Source organism: Anolis carolinensis, chromosome 6 (genome assembly GCF_035594765.1).
Source record: "Anolis carolinensis isolate JA03-04 chromosome 6, rAnoCar3.1.pri, whole genome shotgun sequence".
NCBI classification, from domain to species: Eukaryota; Metazoa; Chordata; class Lepidosauria; order Squamata; family Dactyloidae; genus Anolis; species Anolis carolinensis.
In genome coordinates, this window is record NC_085846.1 from 45,309,245 (window position 1) to 45,330,469 (window position 21,225).

The 21,225-nt window shown below is 42.2% G+C and overlaps 1 protein-coding gene across 4 annotated transcripts in view; it reads left to right on the forward strand.

Annotated features, from left to right (window-relative positions):
- Positions 1–3,733: 3,733 nt before the first annotated feature.
- Positions 3,734–21,225, forward strand: part of vstm2a (V-set and transmembrane domain containing 2A) — a 52,499-nt gene continuing 35,007 nt past the window's right edge. For 2 of the 4 annotated variants that reach the window (XM_003226095.3, XM_016996655.2), the window contains exons 1-3: positions 3,734–4,358; positions 7,066–7,232; positions 17,044–17,094. In XM_003226095.3, the coding sequence (XP_003226143.1) occupies positions 4,283–4,358; positions 7,066–7,232; positions 17,044–17,094 (294 nt within the window). In that variant the 5' untranslated portion in view covers positions 3,734–4,282. The remainder of the gene's footprint in view (positions 4,359–7,065; positions 7,233–17,043; positions 17,095–21,225) is intronic. The other 2 variants (XM_008118793.2, XM_008118792.2) reach the window with 2 other exon arrangements.

The window sequence follows — 21,225 nt, forward strand, 5'->3', positions numbered from 1 at the left end:
CACAACAGCAAGCATGTGTGTGATCTGAAGTTTGAAGTAGTCTATAGTAGTCTGCCTGTCAAAGTTTGAAGTGACTGCATGATCTGTAGCCCCTTTTATAACTTCTCAGGAACCATAGAGTAAGGAAGCTGCATACCAGAACATACATGCAGGAAACAGTAAGCAACAAGATCATAGGTAAACATTACTAGAGAAGGCTTGAAGAAGGTTGTCATTTTCAACAGGGATGATAATGTATGCATGGAGAATGAATGTTTATATGTGTTTGAATGTCAAGTAAAATGTAATATCCTCTTTGTTTGTGTAACCAATGTAGCTCTAGTCTGTGTTTCTACCTTCTTTCTTTGTAAAGTGCCGGTGATAATACTCTGTCTCAATGAAAACAGAATAAATGAAACTTTTTAATATTTAAAAAGTATTCATGACACGTCTATTCACACATAAGTCCATATATTTATTTCAGCAAAGTAGAGCTGTACCTTGATTTGTATTCTGTATTTTAGGGAATAAGCACAAGTACAGAGATTAGTACATTGTGTATATGACCAGACAGCCAGAACACATGTGCTATGTAATTATATCGAGCAAAGAAAGGTATGCAAACTCACTAAGCCAATTTCTCATGCATTTATTGGTTACTTGGTCATTCTGATCTGTGGAGTTTTCCTTCTGGATTTTAAATATGGAACCCTAATAATAATAATAATAATAATAATAATAATAATAATAATAATAATAATAACAACTTTATTTATAACCCGCTTCCATCTCCCCGAGGGGACTCGGAGCGGTTCACATAGGGGCCAATCCCAATTAACAGATAAACCAATATGACAACAGCATATATAATTAAAACAATAACAATAAAATTACATTCATAAAATAAATCAGCGAGCATCAGAACTAAATGGTGGGGCTATTAAGAAATTACAAGGGAAGACAGACATGTGCAAAAATGCAAGACAATGGACTTCAAAACGCAAGGCAATGAAATTCAGGAATAGGGTAAAGTGCTGATGCTTAGGGCAGTAAATAGTTAAGACTAGATGGTGATAAAACGGACCTACTATTCGAAAGCACATGGAAACATCCAAGTCTTCAAATTTTTTGTGGAATATGCTAATCTAATCTTCTTAGGGAGAGAATTCCAGAGCTGGGGGGCGACCACCGAGGAGGTCCTCTCCCTCGTCCCCACCAGTCATGTTTACGATGGAGGTGGGAGTGAGAGAAGGGCCTTCCCAGTGGATCTAAGAGCTCGCGCTGGTTCGTAGGGGGAGATACAGTCATGCAAGTAATCTGGACCAAAAGAATATTAAAGAAAGACTATTATTCCCCAACCTATTAGTCATCAGATTTCTTAGAATCTGGCAGAAAGAAATCCCATAAGTAGCTTTAATATTCCATTTATCAATGGGGGAGGGGGGGGGAGAGAGACTAACAAAACATAACTATTGTCAGCTTGCCAGGACTGAATTTTCAATGCTAAAAAAGATAGTTGACCCCCCATATCCAAAGATTGTCCAGCCATGGATTTAAGGGCCCTTGAAGGCAACCATAAGGCTGATTTGACCCTTGATGAAAGTGAGTTTGACACGGTTGAATTAGAATTAAAAGGAAGTATTTTTTCATGGCTCTGTATTGGAGCAGGAGGTTTGGGGAAACCTATGTCCTCAGTAACAATGTTCATACATACATACACCGTCTCAGGTGTGATTGGTGGGGACGAGGGAGAGGGCCTTTTCAGCGGTGGCTCCCCAGCTCTGGAACTCCCTCGCTAAGGAGATCAGGCTGGCACCCTTTCTGTCCATTTTTCATAAGAACCTCAAAACATGGCTATTTCGAAATGCTTTGGACTGAATAGCCCCAGTTAGAGATGTAGTTGTCGCAACCTTCGCACCCTCTCTTGTTGATTTTATTTTTAAATGCGATTACTGTCTTCCTGATCACCCTATATTTTATCCTGAGCCTTACGTTGAGCCTATATAATTTTTGCCTCTCTATATATTGCACTATGCTCAGACTCATTGTTCTGATATGCTGTTTTATCCTGTTTTATGCTGTTATATGGTTTTATTGTTTATATTGGTTTTAATGTATGACTGTTTATTATATGTGACATTGGGCTTGTTTCGCCCATGTGAGCTGCCCCGAGTCCCCCTGGGGGAGATGGAAGCAGGATATAAAAATAAAGTATTATTATTATTATTATTATTATTATTATTATTATTATTATTATTATTATTTTATGACACAGAAAACAAGAAAGATATGCTGGATTTCATATCACAAGTCAAACACTTCCCAAGTGTCTAGGACTATGTGATGTATTTTCAGATGATGCGTGCAGATCCCAGTAGGGTGGCCTTTTGCAGTTGACAGATCGTAATTTTGTCAATGTCTATTGTTTCCAAATGCTGGCTGAGATCTTTTGGCACGGCACCCAATGTGCCAATCACCACCGGGACCACCTGCACTGGTTTCTGCCAGAGTCTTTGAAGTTCAATCTTGAGGTCCTGATAGCGGTTGAGTTTTTCCTATTGCTTTTCATCAATGCAACTGTCACCTGGGATGGCAACATCAATGATCCAAACCTTTTTCTTTTCCACAACTGTGATGTCTGGTGTCTTGTGTTCCAGAACTTTGTCAGTCTGGATTTGGAAGTCCCACAGTATCTTTGCGTGCTCATTTTCCAATACTTTTGGAGGTTTGTGATCCCACCAGTTCTTTGCTGCTGGGAGGTGGTACTTGAGGCATAAGTTCCAATGAATCATTTGGGCCACATGGTTGTGCCTCTGTTTGTAGTCTGTCTGTGTGATTTTCTTACAGCAGCTGAGGATATGATCAATGGTTTCGTCGGTTTCCTTGCAGAGTCTGCATTTTGGGCCATCAGCTGATTTTTCGATCTTGGCTTTAATTGCATTTGTTCTGGTGGCTTGCTCCTGTGCTGCAAGGATCAGGCCTTCTGTCTCCTTCTTCACAGTCCCATTCATGAGCCATAGCCAAGTCTCTCTCCCCCCCCCCCCCCCCCCCCGGTAGGTGCCACTTTGTCATGGTGGTGGTGGGGGCTTAACTGCTCCAATGATGCTGAGAGCTGTGCTGGCGGTAGTGTAACTACCGGCAGGTCCAACCAAGCCAGAGAGGTCTCAGCTGAGGAGTGGAACTAAGAGCACCTAACCCACTAGCATTATGGAGAATCAAACCAAAACAAAGTCTATACTGGCTTGGTCGTCGCCCAGGATAAAAAGGACCACGGTGGATGCTGCTGATTCTGGACATCCATCGACAAGTGGGCTACAGAATCAAAATACAAATGAAATGTCACAGAAGCGGCAGAAATATACAATGCCAGAAAACCTCATTATTATTATTATTATTATTATTATTATTATTATTATTATTATTATTATTATTATTATACCAAACTGACAAACACAAAATTCAAGGAGGGAGGGATCTTTGGTCTGTCTGAGTTATGTTCTCTTAGGGCCCTTCCCAGAATATCAAGGCAGAAAGTCCCACAACATCTGCTTAGCTAAGGCTACACTCAGATAATGTGGGATTTTCTGGGATAAAGGGCTGTGTGGAAGGGCCCTCAGAGGTGGGTGCTCCTCTGGCTGAGGAAGGAAGAACAGAGAGTAGAAAAGCAGCACTAGGGAAACCACTGCATCGACCTCCTTCCCGGGGGTGGGGCGGGAGGAAGACTCTCTCCTCGATCCCCAAAGAGAGAGACAGAAAGAGAGAGAGAGAGAGGCTGCCCTCCGCCGCCATCCCCGGCTGGCGCCTCTTTCAGCACCATGGACAGCAGGCGGGGGGAAGCCCTGGAAGAGCCGGCGTTGAAGGCGTCAGTCAGCGCAGTCATTCCCAGGGAGGGAGGGAGGGAATCGGAATGCGAGACGCGAAGCCCAGCAATCTTCTCCCTTTCTCAGTCCTGAGCAGCAGCCTGGGCTGAAGGAACCAAGAGGCAGGTAGGAGCCTCCGCCGCAGGAGCAGCAGCCGAGCAAGGTGCCCCCAGCAGCCCAATTGCGCAGCGCTACGAGGGCAGGATCTGGACTCCCCCCGCCCGCCTTTCCTTTCTTTTCCTCTCGCTCTGCGCTGCTCCATCCCTCACGTCGGAAGCCGCCCGTGCCCCATCCCGCCTTGCCAGGAGAATGCGGGCAAGGGTGCCAGGAGGGCTCCTCCAGCGCCCCATCGCCTTGGTGTAAACATCCCTCTGCCCTGCCTTTCCCTGCGGGGACGTGTGACTGTCTTCTTGATGTGACTTTCCCAGCCCCCCTCTGGAACCATGGGGATCTTTTGGGCTTACCTTGGATTCCTTTTCTGGTCGATATTATACATTCAGGAGGGACTTTCTTCTCAAGGTAAGAGCCTTGCTTCTGATATTTTTTAGAAGAATGGAGTGTTTGGGGGAGGATGTGAGGGATATGGAACTGATGCCTTGTTTTGTGCCTTTGCCTTCAACCAGTGGCGAACTGGGTCTAAAAATATTGGTTGCCAGTTGTATTACATTTTTCAAGCTACAGTAGAGTCTCACTTATCCAACGTTCTGGATTATCCAACACATTTTTGTAGTCAATGTTTGCAATGCATTGTGATATTTTGGTGCTAAATTCATAAATGCAGTCATTACTACATAGCATTAATCTGTAATGAACTGCTTTTTCTGTCAAATTTGTTGTGTAACATGATGTTTTGGTGCTTAATTTGTAAAATCATAACCTATTTTGATGTTTAATAGGCTTTTTCTTCATCTCTCCTTATTATCCAACATATTCACTTATCCAACGTTCTGCTGCCCCGTTTATGTTGGATAAGTGAGACTCTGCTGTACTAAAAGGTCATTAATGTTGGGTTGTTGTGTGTTATGGCCATGTTCGAGAAGCATTCTCTCCTGACATTTCACCCACATCTATGGCAGGCATCCTCAGAGGTTGTGAGGTCATTAATGTTGTTAATATGTTGTCTTATTTGGGGGGGGGGGGGTTGCCATTGGGCAAGATGACATCCTGGCCAGTCCACTACTGGTGGAAGGAGAGAGAAGGGAGAAGTTTTCCTGAAGTGAATAAGAAAGAGTCTCTTATGTTCACAGGGTTGTTGTATGTCTTGCGGGCTGTGTGGCCATGTTCCAGAAGTATTCTCTCCTTATGTTCAGTTTGCAAACTCGAGAGCAGCTACTGGGAGCTACAGTGTTGTTTGTGCATTTATATATATATATATATATATATATATATATATATGTTATTTTTCAAAAGATTCATGAGGGAGCACATAGCTGTCCAATGTGTTGCAATCCTTATATTCAGTATCCAGTGCCACAAAACCTATGGGGAGAACATTTACCCATAGCATTAAATAGGGCAGCCTTTCCCTGTTCTCCCTATGCACAAGTCTTGGTTTCGCTGTGCCTTTCTGGAAAGACTAGCCCATTGCAGCCTCCCATCATCCTCTGAAGGCACCTCTCCCATTCCAAGTAGCCCCCAGCTCTGCAGAATCCAGCCAGGAAGGGATCATGTCAACAGCATGAACAGATTACAGAGGTGGAGGGCTTCCCATCAAAGCCTTCTCCTGCATTTAATGTCAATCCTATAGAGCTTTCCTTTGCTTGTTTATCTAACTGGGAGGTGACTGTGGCTGAGATGGGGCAACCGGAATGCGATGAATAGATATCACTCAGTATGAATGCTACAGGAAGGTTTAAAATGGAAAACACATATTATTGTCTAGGAAAAAGAACTCCCCCTATTTTAAAAACAAAAATCTATATCTGCTTCCAGTATTTCAGTTGTTAAGGCCAGTTTCTCTTCCTACCCCCTCCTCTAATACCACAACTGTGAGCCCCATGACATAATCTCACACATATGCATGAAAGATTCTTATAGCCCTTTCAATCTGTTCCCTGTCAACCTGTAACCAGTTCTAGAATTAAAAGTAGAAAAACTGGTGAATGCTGCCTCTTTCTCTGTCTTGTCTAATCACTGTTAAAAAGTGAAAGGATCGTTATTAGTGCCTGTCTTCTGAATGAAGATTTCATACGGCTGGTGGAACGGATCATGGCTTTAAGTTCGCTGTATAAATAGAGAGTGCATAAGGGAGGGAGGTTGTGGACTATATGCTGCTGAGATATGTATTATTCTGATATTCTGAAATATAACTGTCATGGTCCATGTCTGGTATTATGTGAAACTGGATGCAAGAACCATCCTGGAATGTTAGGACTAAGCAGCAGATGCAAAGTATTCCTAGTTCGTGAATCTCCTGGATTAAAATATGTTATTTTCTTAGCTTGGCATTGCAAGCAAAAGGAGAGAGGGTGACATAAAGAAGGAACCACATAATATTCTGGAAAATGCCTATTACAACAAGCAGTTACTTTGATCTACACTTTAAACATTTCAGACATTTTCCAGCAGAAGAAGCAAAAGCTTCTATTTTAGTATGCAAGCTTCTGTGTGTCTTATAATTCACAAGCTAGAGACTCATGTATGAAACACTGTAAATTCTCTGGAATTGAACCTTATCTGGGTTCTGGATTCCTATGATTACTGATATACAGCCTTCTAGATTATATTGCTAATGTAATTATCTAAAGCTTTAAATATACACACACACATACAAATACACACTCTCATTGTTGGGGGTTCCATTAGTATTATTAGTTGATGCATGCAGCTGTGAAAGAAACCACACATACACATACATACATACATACATACATACATACTGTAGTGGGATTCAGTAGAAGGCAACATAGCAAAATCCCCCCCAAATTCATGGTAAATCATGAAAGCAGATGTAACATTGGGGGGGGGGGGAAGGCTATCACCTTAGGGACAGTTATCTGGGAATTAGGCTCACTTAATACACAAGGCATGTATATCCAGAAAACACATGTGTAAATATATTTTACTGGCAAATAAGCTTCTATGAATGTGATGGAATCGAACACAATGTAGGCATGTTCAGTACTGAAATCTTAAGAGAAATGAACTGGGTGAAAGATACAGGAGAGAGAAGATGTAGAAGAAATGAGGGAATCAGATTCCAATAAGATCTGCTTTTCTTTTGCAGCCAAATTTACCGAATTCCCTCGAAATATCACAGCAACTGAGGGCCAGAATGTGGAGATGTCTTGTGCATTCCAGAGTGGCTCTGCCTCAGTGTACCTGGAAATCCAGTGGTGGTTTCTACGGGCAGCCGAGGACCAGGAACCGGCAGCTGAGGTGACGAGCACTCAGGTATCAGTTTGCAGTCCCTTTGGCATTCCCAAAGGGGATCTTGGGTCCAAAAAAGTGCTGAATTTCCCCCCAAAGGCTACTGATAATGATAAAAATTCAGCCACCACTGGGGAAAATAGAACCCTTCACTTCATTTTTGTTGAAAACCCTGTAAATTCATGTGCATGGCTCATATATATTTCACCTTAAGAAACAGTTTTTCCATGAATAAGGTACAATGAGGATTAAAATCTTAGGAATGGCTTCAAATTAATTTGTAACCTTAGCTGTCACTGGAAAACAAGACCTCCCATTAAGAAGACTGCTTGCTGTAATCCTGCCACCTCAGGGAATCTCATTACCACCCCCATTGTTTGTTTCAGGCTGATAAACACAGAGAACAAATTTTTGTCTTGCTAACACTCCGTGCAGCAATTTACTGCATTTGCCATTTCTGGAAACATCACAGACGTCCTTTGACTCTGTTGTATTAATCTGCTCACTTTCTCTTTTGGCAAGAAAGAATCACCATGGTTTCAGATTAGGTTTGTTTTTCTTCTTGTCCCAGGAAGGAAAATCTCCCAGTATTTTCTATCATTTATCTCCTTTCAGTCTTCTCAGCCATCTGGCAAAGTTTTTATGCTATGAAATCTCTGGATGTCCAGGCAGCTTCACATTTCATAATTTTGTAATTAGCAATAAACACACATGGAACTGTTGTCTTGTTTGGAATGGTTCTCTGCGTTTGTACAACAGTCAGCAATGACAGGCATTGAAGAGAATTTGAACTGCTTTGCTCCTAAATCAGGCTATAGCGCACTGGCTACCTGAGACGGGGAAGAGATGTTTTTCTGCCTATAGATGGCAGGATGAGCTTGTGAGTTCCTTTCCAAAGCAGATTCCTGGATAATAATACAATAGTAATTTCTTCTTGGAAAATTCACTGCTATGGGCTTTTTCACAGGTTCGTCCAAATTCTCTTACTGTTACATCAACATGTTTTTGGTTTTTTTTTTTCGTGTCAGGAGCAACTGGAGTTGCTTCTGGAGTGAGAGAATTGGCCGTCTGCAAGGACGTTGCCCAGGGGATGCCCGGATGTTTTGATGTTTTACCATCTTTGTGGGAGGCTTCTCTTATGTCCCCGCATGGAGCTGGAGCTGATAGAGGGAGCTCATCCATGCTCTCCCCAGGTGGATTCGAACCTGGCAGCTTTCAGGTCAGCAACCCAACCTTCAAGTCATGAGGCTTTTATTCCCTAGGCCATCGGAGGCTCCTATCAACATGGTTAGTCATGATGGTACAAATCTATTTTTTTTTAAACTAAATAAATAACAAGCAGGTGTGGACTAGACCAGGCATTCGGTGTACCACAGGGATGCCCTGTGGAACTGCTAGAATGCCCTGTCACCTTATATCTTATTTTAGCAAAACTGCAAATAGCAGCTCTTTGAAGGGAATTACAAGTGAGATTACATATGAGATAATAATAATAATAATAATAATAATAATAATAATAATAATAATAATAATAATAATAATTTATTTGTACTCTGCCCTATCTCACCAAGGGGATTCAGGGCAGCTTCCATTAAAAAAGGCAAACATTCAATGCTGATAACATGCAAACAGCATATAAAATAAAAAATAAATAAATATCACAATATAACACTTATAACTAACCCAAAGGAACAAAAATTATTAAGTAATACTTGGGATGGGGGTGGGACTGAAAGCAGGGCCTCCTCCACAGACGGCAGTGCCCATGTTGGTTTGTAAACGGAGATGTGGTTTTGCAACTAGTCTGGGTTTAGGGCTTTAGGGCTTTATAGGTAATAAGCAGCACTTTGTATTTAGCTCAGAAGCAGACTGGCAGCCAGTCATCCACTCATGATATGGCGCTTTGGTTAGTAATCTGGCTGCTGACCTCTGGACCTGATCTTCTGGATTATCTTCAAAGGCAGCCCCATGCAAAGGGCGTTGCAATAGTCCAAACAGGGAGTGACTAAGAGATGGACTACCATGGCCAGATCTGGCATGTCAAGGAATGGGCACTGCTGCTGCACAAGTTTTAATTGTGAGAAGGTGTTCTTGGCCACTACCATCACCTGGGGTTCCAGGGTTAGTGGTGAGTCCAGGATCACTCCCAGACTGCGAATCTGTGTCTTTAGGGGGAGTGTGGCCCCATACAACACAGGCTGTAACCCCACACCCTGACCCACCTTCCAATTGACCAGGGGTACCTCAGTTTTGTCTGAATTTACCTTCAACTTATTAGCCCTCATCTAGTCCATAACTACGGACAGGCACTGGTTTAGGGGTAGGATGGCATCCTTGGTTTTTGGTGAAAAGGAGTGATAGAGTTGGATGTCGTCAGCATAAATTTGACACCGAACTCCAAAATTCTGGATAATCATTCCCAACGGTTTCATGTAGATATTGAACAACATGGGGCACATGATGGATCCCTGAGGGACCCCACAAACTACAGCCCAGGGGGTTGAATTGGAGTCCCCCAGCACCACTATCTGGGTCCACCCCTCCAGGAAGGATCGGAGCCACTGTAGAACAGTACCTCTCAATCCCATCCCTATGAGGCAACCCCAAAGGATACCATGGTTGATGGTATTGAATGCCGCTGATAGGTCCAGGAGAACTAGTATGGACATACTCCCCCTATCTAGTTCTTCCTATAGATCAACCACCAAGGCGACAAATGCTATCTCAGTCCCACAACTAGACCTGAAACCAGATTGGAATGGATACAGATAATTGGTTTCATACAAGAAACTTTGGAATTGTGAAGCCACCACCTTTTCTAGAACCTTGTTCAGGAAGGGGAGATTTGACACTGGCTGATAATTACTCAATTGAGTGGGATCCAGTGCTGATTTTTTTAGAAGAGGTCTTACTACTGCCTCTCTGAAACTAATTTGCATTGTGCCAACACTGTTCTAGTCTCTGTTACTCCTGTTTCATTGTTGCCAGCTCCCTGGAGTTCCAGGGGGCTGATTCAGCTCTGCTCTGTGAAAGAAGACGTTCAGGAGCAATTGCATCAACTGCCCTGTCTACCTCAGTATTCCAGAGATCTGCCAGAGCTTCAATAGAATCACCTACCATAGAGACAGAAAAATCCCCAAGTATCATCAGGAATCCATCAGGATCCATAAGTCTCCCAGGGCAGACCTTCCTAGTTGGTCCTCCACCCCTGCAGAGGTTTAGAGCCCCAGTGAGTTTAAACCTGACCAGGTAGTGATCATTCCATGACAAAGGAAGCTCCACAATACCATCACCTTCATCCCACCCTGAACAGAAGACCAGGTCCAGTGTGTGTCCAGTGCTATGGGTGGAGTCAGAAACCATTTGGGACATGGTTGTCATGGTGGCCATGAAGCCCTGAGCCACTCCCGACAGGGAGGCCTCAGCGTGGATTGAAGTTCCCCAGCTCAAGTAGCCATTGGGACTCCAACACCAGGCCCAAGACCACCCCAGCTAATTCTGGCAGGGAGACTATTGAGCAAGGGGGTGGATGGTACATCAACAGAATCCCTGTTCTGTCCCGGCTGCTCACCCTTAGATAGACACTCTCAAATGTGGTCGACTGTGGGACAGGACACCTGATCACTGTGACTCCTCCTCCCCGCCCTCTGGGTCTTGCCTGCTGATGCACACTGAAACCTTGAGAGCAACATTGGGAGAGATTCACCCTCCCCTCCTTCATCCAGCCAGATCTCAGCGATGCAAGCTAGGTTGGCATGCTCATCCAAAATTAAATTTATGCTCATCCAAGATTAGAGATAATGGTCTAATGCCCTCTACCCCATGCCATGTACCTGATCTCCTTTGCCCTCTCCAACAGCTAGGAGGATCACCACCATCTCCTTGTAGACCAGAGCTAAGCATCTGACAAAGTATCTTATCTTGCTTAACCTTCCATCCATTCCTGTTATTTTTTTTCCAAGGAATGCGTACATCATTTAGTGGGAGAAATTACCAGAGTGAGCCACATTTACAAAATAAATCCCATGATGATAACAATACAGATCCATTCTGAATGGAGCTGAAAGCCAGACAGTCTATAGTTCATACTGCAACAGCTGCAGGGAAAAGGAGTGTCTAAAATCAAGTAGCCAAACAAGTACCATTCAGAATTTTCTGCATCATTTTGAAACTGATTATTGGTATCTGTCCACAGGTGAACTTTCTATTTCATGTAAGTATGGGTAAATAGAGAGCCAGGTTTTTCCTTCATAGGTAGTTACACAGTCAATTTCAATGATAGCAAATGTGATATGGTTAGCTCCTTCCAGTAGATAATTATCCAAATTGTCTTTCATTATGAGATAAAACTCTCTGTGGTAGGAGATTTATAAGAGTGATTATTCAGGGACAATCAAATCACCATTCTCTTCCTCTGCTAAAACAATTCCCTCCTTCCCAAACACAGATGACTATTCCCTCTATCCCTGGAGCACCTACACTCTGGACCTGCTTGGTTATGCTCTATACAGAATTGTTTTTGACAGGAAGGTATTTCTGGGAATGAATTCACCTACTTGCTTTCTGTAGTGTTTTTACCTCTGTAAACAACAGCATTATATACTTTTTTCCCCCTTTCCTGCTGGGTTGCTGCTATTTTCTTTCCCAAATAGCTAAAAGAGCTGAAAGGGAAGTCAGGAAACTATTAGGAGCCCATGCCCTCTTTCATATATTTTTGCCACCTATTTATAAAGTAATAAACGAGATCAATAGGTATAATTCTGACTAAATGATATCACCTGTTGTCAACTAAAGTTTATCTGAAGTCATTATACTTCAATTTCACACTTAGACATTTGAGAGCAAGCACTTATTATGCACATGAAAGGCCTCCTCCTGCTTTCTCTTGACATTCAAGCAACTGCTTCAGGGCATGGGGCAGGATTAGATGGCTCTGCATGTGCTAATTTGGATAAATATAATTTATAGGTGTGTGTGTGTGTATGTATGTATAGGCATTGCTGCTCTTTTTCCTGCTAGATTCGCACAGCAAAGTACAGCGTACTCAGGATGGGTAAAGTTGCTATCAAAGCACAATCACTAGGGACAACCAGTACCTTGCATGTCAGTAGGCAGGGCTGTAGCCAAAGGGGGGGGGGAGGTTAGGGATTCAACCCCCCCTTGAAAATTTTCAGGTTTTTAAAATAAAAAACTGGTTTACTCATAAATTTTAACTGATTAACTATATCCCCATGAGTGTCCACTGAAGTTTATCTGTCTTGAGTGTCCACTGAAGTTTATCGACAGCCAGATTTCTAAATTATTCAAGTATATTATTTATTTATTTATTTATTTATTTGCAACATTTATATCCCACCCTTCTCACCCGAAGGGACGCAGGGCGGCTTATACAATTGGCAACAATTCAATGCCTACACACATTTAAAACATAGCAATGAATAAAATCCAATTACAACACTTTAAAAAATATAAAAATATAAAACATACAGTTAAAGTCCATTCATCCAATATCCTCGTACTGTGACCATAAGTCGGTCTGGGTCGTCTTTATCATTTAATCATCAAAAGCCTGGGCACATGTTTTCAGGGATTTTCTAAAACTCAGAAGGGTTGCGTATCTGAGTATCATACAAAACACACAACCCTGGGTGCCACTCTTGTGCAACCTCTAAAAAAAGGGTAGCCCTTTGTGTAGCTGCATTCACAGCAGTGTAAAGCCACTGAGTATTTCTTGTTTAAAAAAGCCCTATGAAAAATTCATGGCATCATCGTGAACTTAACAGGGGATTTGGAGGCCCATGTGTACACACAAAGCCAGGATAGGATTCTGGGCATAGTATGGTCCCTGAGATGATTTTAAGAACCTGTTGTGCACTTATCCAGGTAATTGTGAGAAACCACTACATGGTCCATCATGCAATGGGAATGTGATGTGGTGCTATGAGATATGTGAATAGATGGCTCAAGACCAACGCAGGGAGGAGGTCTACCTCACTCCTTGCCAGACAGTGACCAAAACCAAGGAAGGCCTACTGAGTGGGAAAGCGGTTCTTACTGGTCCTGTTCTTCACCTATGAACCTGAAAAGGGAAAACATGGAACAGATTGTACCGTGGGCTAGGCAAAACTACGGTTAGGTGAATCTGTAATTGGTTAAATGAACAAGCCCAGAGGGTGCTCACCAATGTTTCATCTTCATCCTGGAAAAAAATGATGAGTGGAGTGCCGCAGGGTTCTGTCCTGGGCATGGTTCTGTTCAACAATTTTATTAATGACTTAGATGAAGGGTTAGAAGGCATGATTATCAAGTTTGCATACGACACCAAATTGGGAGGGACAGCCAATACTCCAGAAAACAGGAGCAGAATTCAAATTGATCTTAACAGATTAGAGAGATGGGCCAAAACTAACAAAATGAAGTTAAATCAGGGGCAAATGCAAGGTACTCCACTTAGGCAGAAACAATAAAATGCAAATATACAGAATCGGGGACACTTGGCTTGACAGCAGTATGTGAGAAAAAGATCTTGAAGTCCTCATGGACAACAAGTTAAACATGAGCCAACAGTGTCATGCAGCAGCTAAAAAAGCCAATGGAATTTTGGCCTACATAAATAGGAGTACAGTGTCTACACCCAGGGAAATCATGATACCCCTCTATTCTGCCTTGATCAGACCACACCTGGAATACTGTATCCAATTCTGGGCACCTCAATTGAAGGGAGATGTTGACAAGCTGGAATGTGTCCAGAGAAAGGCAACTAAAATTATCAAGGCTCTGGAGAACAAGCCCTATGAGGAGTGGCTTAAAGAGCTGGCATGCTTAGTCTGCAGAAGAGAAGGCTGAGAGGAGAAATGATAGCCATGTATAAATATGTGAGTGGAAGTCATAGGGAGGAGGAAGCAAGCTCGTTTTCTGCTGCCCTGGAGACTAGGACGCGGAACAGTGGCTTCAAACTACAGGAAAGGAGATTCCACCTGAACATTAAGAAGAACTTCTTAATTGTGAGAGCTGTCCAGCAATGGAACTCTCTGCCCCGGAGTGTGATGGAGGCTAGTTCTTTGGAGGCTTTTAAACAGAAGCTGGATTGCCATCTGTCAGAGGTGATTTGAAAGCGATTCTCCTGCTTCTTGGCAAGGGGTTGGACTGGATGGCCCATAAGGTTTCTTCCAATTCTATGATTCTCTGATTTGCATAAACACTACAGTTTGGGCCTGTGAATTATGATGGACTCCTAAACACAAACAACATAATAAAAAAACCCAATTGACCAATCTCCAGTTTTTTAAATAAGGCATGTGATGCTCTTAGTTTGCCTACTTATGGCAACCTCACTAATTTCATAGGCAAGGAATACTCTGAGGTGGTTTTGCTAGTTCCTTCATCTGAATGGCAGCATGTAACATTTGTGGGTGGTTACCTGTCCAAGTAGTAACCGCAGTTGACCCTGTTTACTAGCCTCCAAGATCAGGCAGTTCTACTGCTTTTCGTTCTGTTGAGTCAGGGTCTACTTACTCCAAAGGCTCCAAACCTCCTCTAATCTTGGAAACAAAGTAGTTAGTTTGGGTTAGTATTGGATGGAAGACAGCCGGCACATTCCAAGTGTTGTAGGATATTTTTCTGAGAAAGGAACTGACAAAACCAACTATACCATTCCTTGCTTCAGAAAACCTAAATAAATCCATGGGGTCACCATAATCTGCAGATGATTGCAAATAAAAGCTCTAACCTGTGACACAATAGCCTAGAACTTCCAGATCATGGGGAAAGCTCCCTTTGGGGACTGTCCATCCCAGAATCCCAGCTTTGTGACAATTCTGGTGTTGTGGCCTCTCTTTCCAAGGAAGACACTGACCACGAGCCCAGTCTGAACATCTCTTGCTTGGGGGGGGGACCTATGAAACATTCACAGGCTAGCCCTAATTCAACACGGCTGCAGGGAGGGAAAAGGGCTGAATAGAGCACAAGAAACCAGAATACATTGCGGTTGTGTATCCTGGTTTCTCCCTACTAACTTTCAGGTGTCAGATTAAAGCATTTCTCTGGAATCAGGCCTTTACTGAAGATTAATATAAGAGTGATAGGCATCATAGTAACATCTGGGGCTGAACTTTTCTGTGCAACACCTTATCGACAAGTGTCAATGGGAAGGTTAATGGAGTCAGTTTATGTTTATGTAGTTTTAAACTATACCTACAGTACTGACTGTATTTTAATCTGTAATGTGTTTTATTATGGTTTAATTGTCTTATTATTTTTTACTTGTTATTATTGACTATGTCTATTTCCTTTTTGTCCTAAAAGTACCTGTGTGTTTTATACCTTGTTATTAGCTGCTTTGAATCCCTGATGGGGAAGAAAAATGGGATATAAATAAATAAATAAATTATAATTATAATAATTAGAATGTGTTGAAGGGTTTTCAAGATTTCATGTCATGGACACAGGAACTAGATAAGTATTCTCTTTGGACCAACCAATTTAAGTCACAGTTATGAACCACAACAGCATGACTAAATTAGACCAACAGTCTATTTACTTAAGAACCCAGGAGTGGCAGGCCAGAATCCCCTGGGAAGCCCGGAGGCAAAGTAAGAGTATTTCCTGTTGTTTGTCCCAGGGCCCTGATAATTGGTGACATATTGCCTCTGAAGATGCGGATTCCAGTCAGCTGCCACTTCTATTAGTTGTTAAAAGGCTTATAATATATAAACTTATTTCATCCTGCCTTAAAAGACAACTTAAACCAGGGAACAATCACATTTTGTGACACATAGACTGAAGGAACTAGTAACCAGCTGCAATAAATACCTACTAACTGAGAGGTCATGAGTTCGAAGCCTGAGTCAGGTTAAGCCCCCGACCATTAAATAGCCTGGCTTGCTGTTTACCTAAGCAGCCCGAAAGACAGTTGCATCTGTCCATTAGGAAAGTTAGGTACGCTTTATGCGGGAGGCTAATTTAACTAATTTACAACACCATAAAACTGCCAGCAGCATGTGGAAAGGAATGAGGAAGTACAGCACTCGGTGTCACTTGTGGATGATGAAGCAACAGCTCCCCCTGTGGATGGAATCGAGCATACCCTCACGAAACTGGAAATATTAAAAATTGCCTGTGTGTGTGTCTATACTATATGTTGTTTGTCTGATGGCATTGAATGTTTGCCATATATATATTCATTGCAATCCGCCCTGAGTCCCCATCGGGGTGAGAACAGCGGAATATAAATACTGTAAATAAATTAAATAAATATTAGTGCCAGACGACTCCTAGAATGATTGCATCAGAAAACTATTCAGTGGATAAGAGTATTTTAACCCTCAAAATGATAGACTATTTTACATTTTAACTGTCATGTCTGCATCCTATGGTATCCTGGGTGCTGTATCCTGGGTTTTGTAGGGCACTAGATATCTCTGACTGGGAATTCTTAGCACAACGCCCTAAACTGTAAGTCCCTGGATTCCACAAGATGTTGCCATGGCAGTTATAATAGAATCATAGTGCTATAATTCAGTAATATGAAAGCACCCTCCCTGTAAGGATGTTCAATCTTTAACCACTGGCAAGAACAGCGCCCTAGCCAATTCAGTAGCTATCATAAGAAAATCTATATTGACAATCTGCACCAGTAAAACCTCTTGGTCCAAATCATATTTCACAGATGTTAAGGTCAGCCCTTAGCAAATATAACCAATATTGTGGTTAAGACCAGATGGAGGCCATGAGGGGCTAGCAAGCGAACAACTGAAAAGAGAGAGGGGAAGTGCTTTGTTTTTGTACTGGAGGTGTCTTGACTCGGTTTGAAAAACAGCTGTCTGTTCTCCAACAGGTGGAGCTATTGCCAGAAAGGGATTTGGACAATGATGGAACAAAGATAAGCGTAAGTATGTGTCAACATATAGACTGCTGCTATATTCTTAATTGTTTTTCACTTGCTTTGCTCTTTTTAATTAACAGCCATCTAAAAGCCATGAGCAGTAGACTTATGAATTACATTTATTTACTCTGCCTTTATCCATATCTTTAAGACAAAATATCGAATTAGATGTAAAAAGCTTGCATTTTCTTGAAAGAGGCAATCCATTTCCTAATTATCTCTATCTATATGGATGAATGCCCAGTAAAAATGTGTCTGCTTCTCTCCTGAAGTAAAGTATTCGCGTTTTCCTTTTTGATTTAAGTAAACCTTTAAGAAGAAAGATTCCCAATTGCTCGTGGTGTCAGGTTTTGAGGCCCCTCTGAATAAACAGAGCTCACAATGTTCAGGAACACTGGATAGACTTTAGTCTTGACCATCAGAAAACAAGCAAGAAATAATAAAATAAAATAAAATAATAAACTTTATTTTTATATCCCGCCCCATCTCCCCGAAGGGACTCGGGACAAGCCCTGTTGTGAGCAAGACGGTTCTAACACACAATTGACAGGGCGGCTTTTATACCCTCTTTCACACCAGTTCCCCTTGTCTCCACTCTACTTTCGATTCTCCGAGCCTTGCTCTCAAAACATCAGCCAGGCCAGAATGTCCCAAACAGCCTATTCTCCAAGTATGTGGCATCCTGGCATGTGGAACAATACTCATCCCTTGGATCTACAAACAATATCTATACAGATTGTTGATATTATAGGTGTATTGTGTTGACTCTAACTATTGATAATCCAGGCTGGTGAAGGAATTCTCCTTGTGGTACCACAACGATTATGCAGCTATGCACACACGATTTCATGCATCCCACAATGCCCTGGAAGCATGTTCATACACCACAATTTCCAGTATACATATCTCATGGCACAGACATAAAAATGCTAGCACATAATAATAAGATTCTACTCTGTGACCTGGTAAAGTTTAGGATGGGTAGGGAGAGTAGGCAACATATGGCCCTTAGGACACCTGGGTTCAAAAGGTATCTCAAGTGATTCAGGAGCAAATATGTGAAAGTGCCTCCTCACATTTCCTATAGAGCTTTGGGGCCAACACATTTTTATGCGGGTGTGTGTGTGACCGTGTGTGCAACCCTCTAAGGATTTGTGGGGGCTTCAGGTGCCCAGAAATTGTTCAAAACTTTGTGAAAGTAGTAGCTGATGGAATGTGATGGAATTCATAGACATTTCTTAGAAATGTATTTCTCCCAGTTAGTCTCAAAGGTACTACAGAATTCCTTAGTATGTTTTCGGTGTTAATACAGGCTAAGATATATATGTCTCTGATTGCTAGAATCTGAGAGCAGTTCCTGATTTATAATAGTTCGGGGTAAAATCTGCTTCATTCACATTTGTTGCAAATATTTTACAAGGTGGAATTTAATCAAGCTCAATTCTTTATCTTTATCATTGTGGCATAAATTTCCATAATAGTTGGTAAGCACAACATAAATATCCATTTGATGCCAATTATGAGTTTCATAGAGAAGTATTTCCCATGCAAAATGCCTTAAATTTTTAAGAGAAGAGAAAAATTAAATATTACAATTGAATATTTCTCAGGGAGTTAACATATCCATAGATTAGTTCATTAGGCAATGTCCAAGAGGCAAGCTGATTATATCCGTGTTTGTCTTATTTAATGCTTTATTGTAGACAACATCTAAGGGATTAAATTCCTATGGTAATGCTTTGTTATTATCTGTCATTATGTCAGTTTTGACTGACTGACTGATTTATGATGATCGTGTGAATGAGAGACCTTCTAGTTAGTAGGGCTGTCATCAACAGCCCTACTAACATTTTGCAAAATTAGGCCCATGGCTAGCATAATTAAATTTGTTCATTTGTAATGTGGTCTTCCTCACTTCCCACTCTTGGCTTAAATCCCCCTTTGATTTCTCAGATTTTGTGGAAGAGGTCTCTTGGTTTTTTTTTTCTTGTCATCTTTTATTGTTCTGCATTGATTATTACTTGTTAATTAGGCTTAACTGTGAAAATCAAACTTTTACATTATTTTTACATTATACAGTAGGCTTGATCGATCCATGAAAAATTTGATTCTAAACTCGTTTCAATACTAGAGGGGGCAGTTTTTTCGTTTTTGTTGCTAATAACGAATTTGGCCCCCAAAATTTTTCGAAATTAACGAAAATTCGTTATTTTCTAAATTAATTCGTTAATGGCGGACGCGCATGCGCGGTGGCCCAAAAACAGCCTGAAGGGGGGGGACTTAGGGGGCTCTCCCGCCCTCATTTTTTGAGTGATCTTCTTCAAACTTGGTACAGTGGTAGAACACATTTAACACTGATAGCTCACCAAAATGTGGAACGTTTCCCTTATCCTCTGATTTTTGGCAAATTTTCATAGCTTTTATAATAAACCTTTTTTTAATAATTGCAGTAATCTGTTCCTGGTTTGAAAGTCTTATTTCCTGTTAAATTGGGTTGTCTTTACTGTGAAAGTCATTGTTCTACTTCAGAAACTTTGTTTTTGTGGCTGAAACTTTGTTAAATTGGTGTGTGTGTGATATATATTGTGTATATATATATATATATAGTCCCTGCTTGTGTGTGTGTGTGTGTGTGTGTGTGTGTGTATAGGTAAAGGTAAAGGTTTCCCTTGACGTTAAGTTCAGTCATGTCTGACTCTGGGGGTTGGTGCTCATCTCCATTTCTAAGCCCAAGAGCCAGTGTTGTCCATAGACACCTCCAAGGTCATGTGGCCGGCATGACTACATGGAGTGCCATTACCTTCCCAGAAACACCCAGAAAATGGGAATTCCAGACAGGAAACAATCAGGGCCAGCTAATACCTCCCAACAAAGGATTCCCCCAGGTAGGAAGCAGCCAGGCTTTGAAGCTGCAAGGCTATTCAATGCTAATCAAGGTGACCAATTGCAACATTCACACTTGCCTCCCACAGACAAGAGTTCTTTCTCCCACCCTGGACCTTCCACAGATATATAAACCCCACTTGCCTAGCTTCGCACAGACGTCAAAACCTCTATGTCTGCCACAGATGTGGGTGAAACGTCAGGAGAGAATGCTTCTGGCACATGGCCATAGAGCCCGGAATACATACCACAACAGTGTGATCCCGGCCATGAAAGCTTTCGACAACACAACCACAGTATCCATTCAAGTTCATGTAGCGTGGTATGGACTGGAGACCTGTATTGGGGGGAGGGAGGGTGCGAATCTGGGCCCCTGGGAGCAGCCGAGGACGGGCCTGGCCCACACCCCCTCGCATCCCGGGCCTCTTCCTTCCTCTTCCTTTTGTTATTTAAACTATATATTGTGAAATTATGGTGTGTTTTTTTTCATGCGTGTTCTGTGTTCAAGATAGGGAGACCAAAGAGGAAAAGCAAGGGAGGGACGGAGGCCCCAACACTTCCGGCTCCCATGCGAACTCCCCCCTTGTGTGCCTTGGAGGGTGGAGCATGCGCACTGGCTCTCCCTTTCTCTATGGCTCTTTTCAGGTCGCTTGGGAACCCGAAGTGCCTCCTCCCTTTGCCTTTGTGTCCAAGAAGGAGAGAAGGACGTTGCAAGGTTTGCATTGAGGGTGTTTCTCTGGTGGGTTTGGCTTGGAAGGGGGCTCATTAAGGCCCAATTAATTAATGCACTGAGCTGAGGCGAGGCGGCGGCGGCGGCGGCCATTTCCCCCCTCCGTCTTCCTCCTCCTCCTCGGCTTCCTTCCCCCTCACCCCCTCCCATTGGCTGAGCCTCCCATTGGCTGAGGGGCAAAAGGAAAGGAGTTTGGGTGCTTTGCAAAAGCTTTTTTTTTCTTTTCGAAAAAAACGAAGAAATAAGAAAAAACGGCCTCTCGCGATTCGAAACCGCGATATCCAGACGTGTGGACAACCAAGGTTCGATATTGCTTCAAAACAATCGAAAAAAACGAATCAATAACGGTAAACGGGGAAAACGAATTATTTGAGCAAGCCTATTATACAGGGATAGTTTTTAGATTCCCTTTTGGTTTTGTGTTGTTTTTTTTTTTTAGCTTTACTCTACATTTTGGTCTGTGCCACAATCTGTTCCTGGTCTTGTTTTGCATGGAACTTCTTTATCACCTTTTTCTTCTT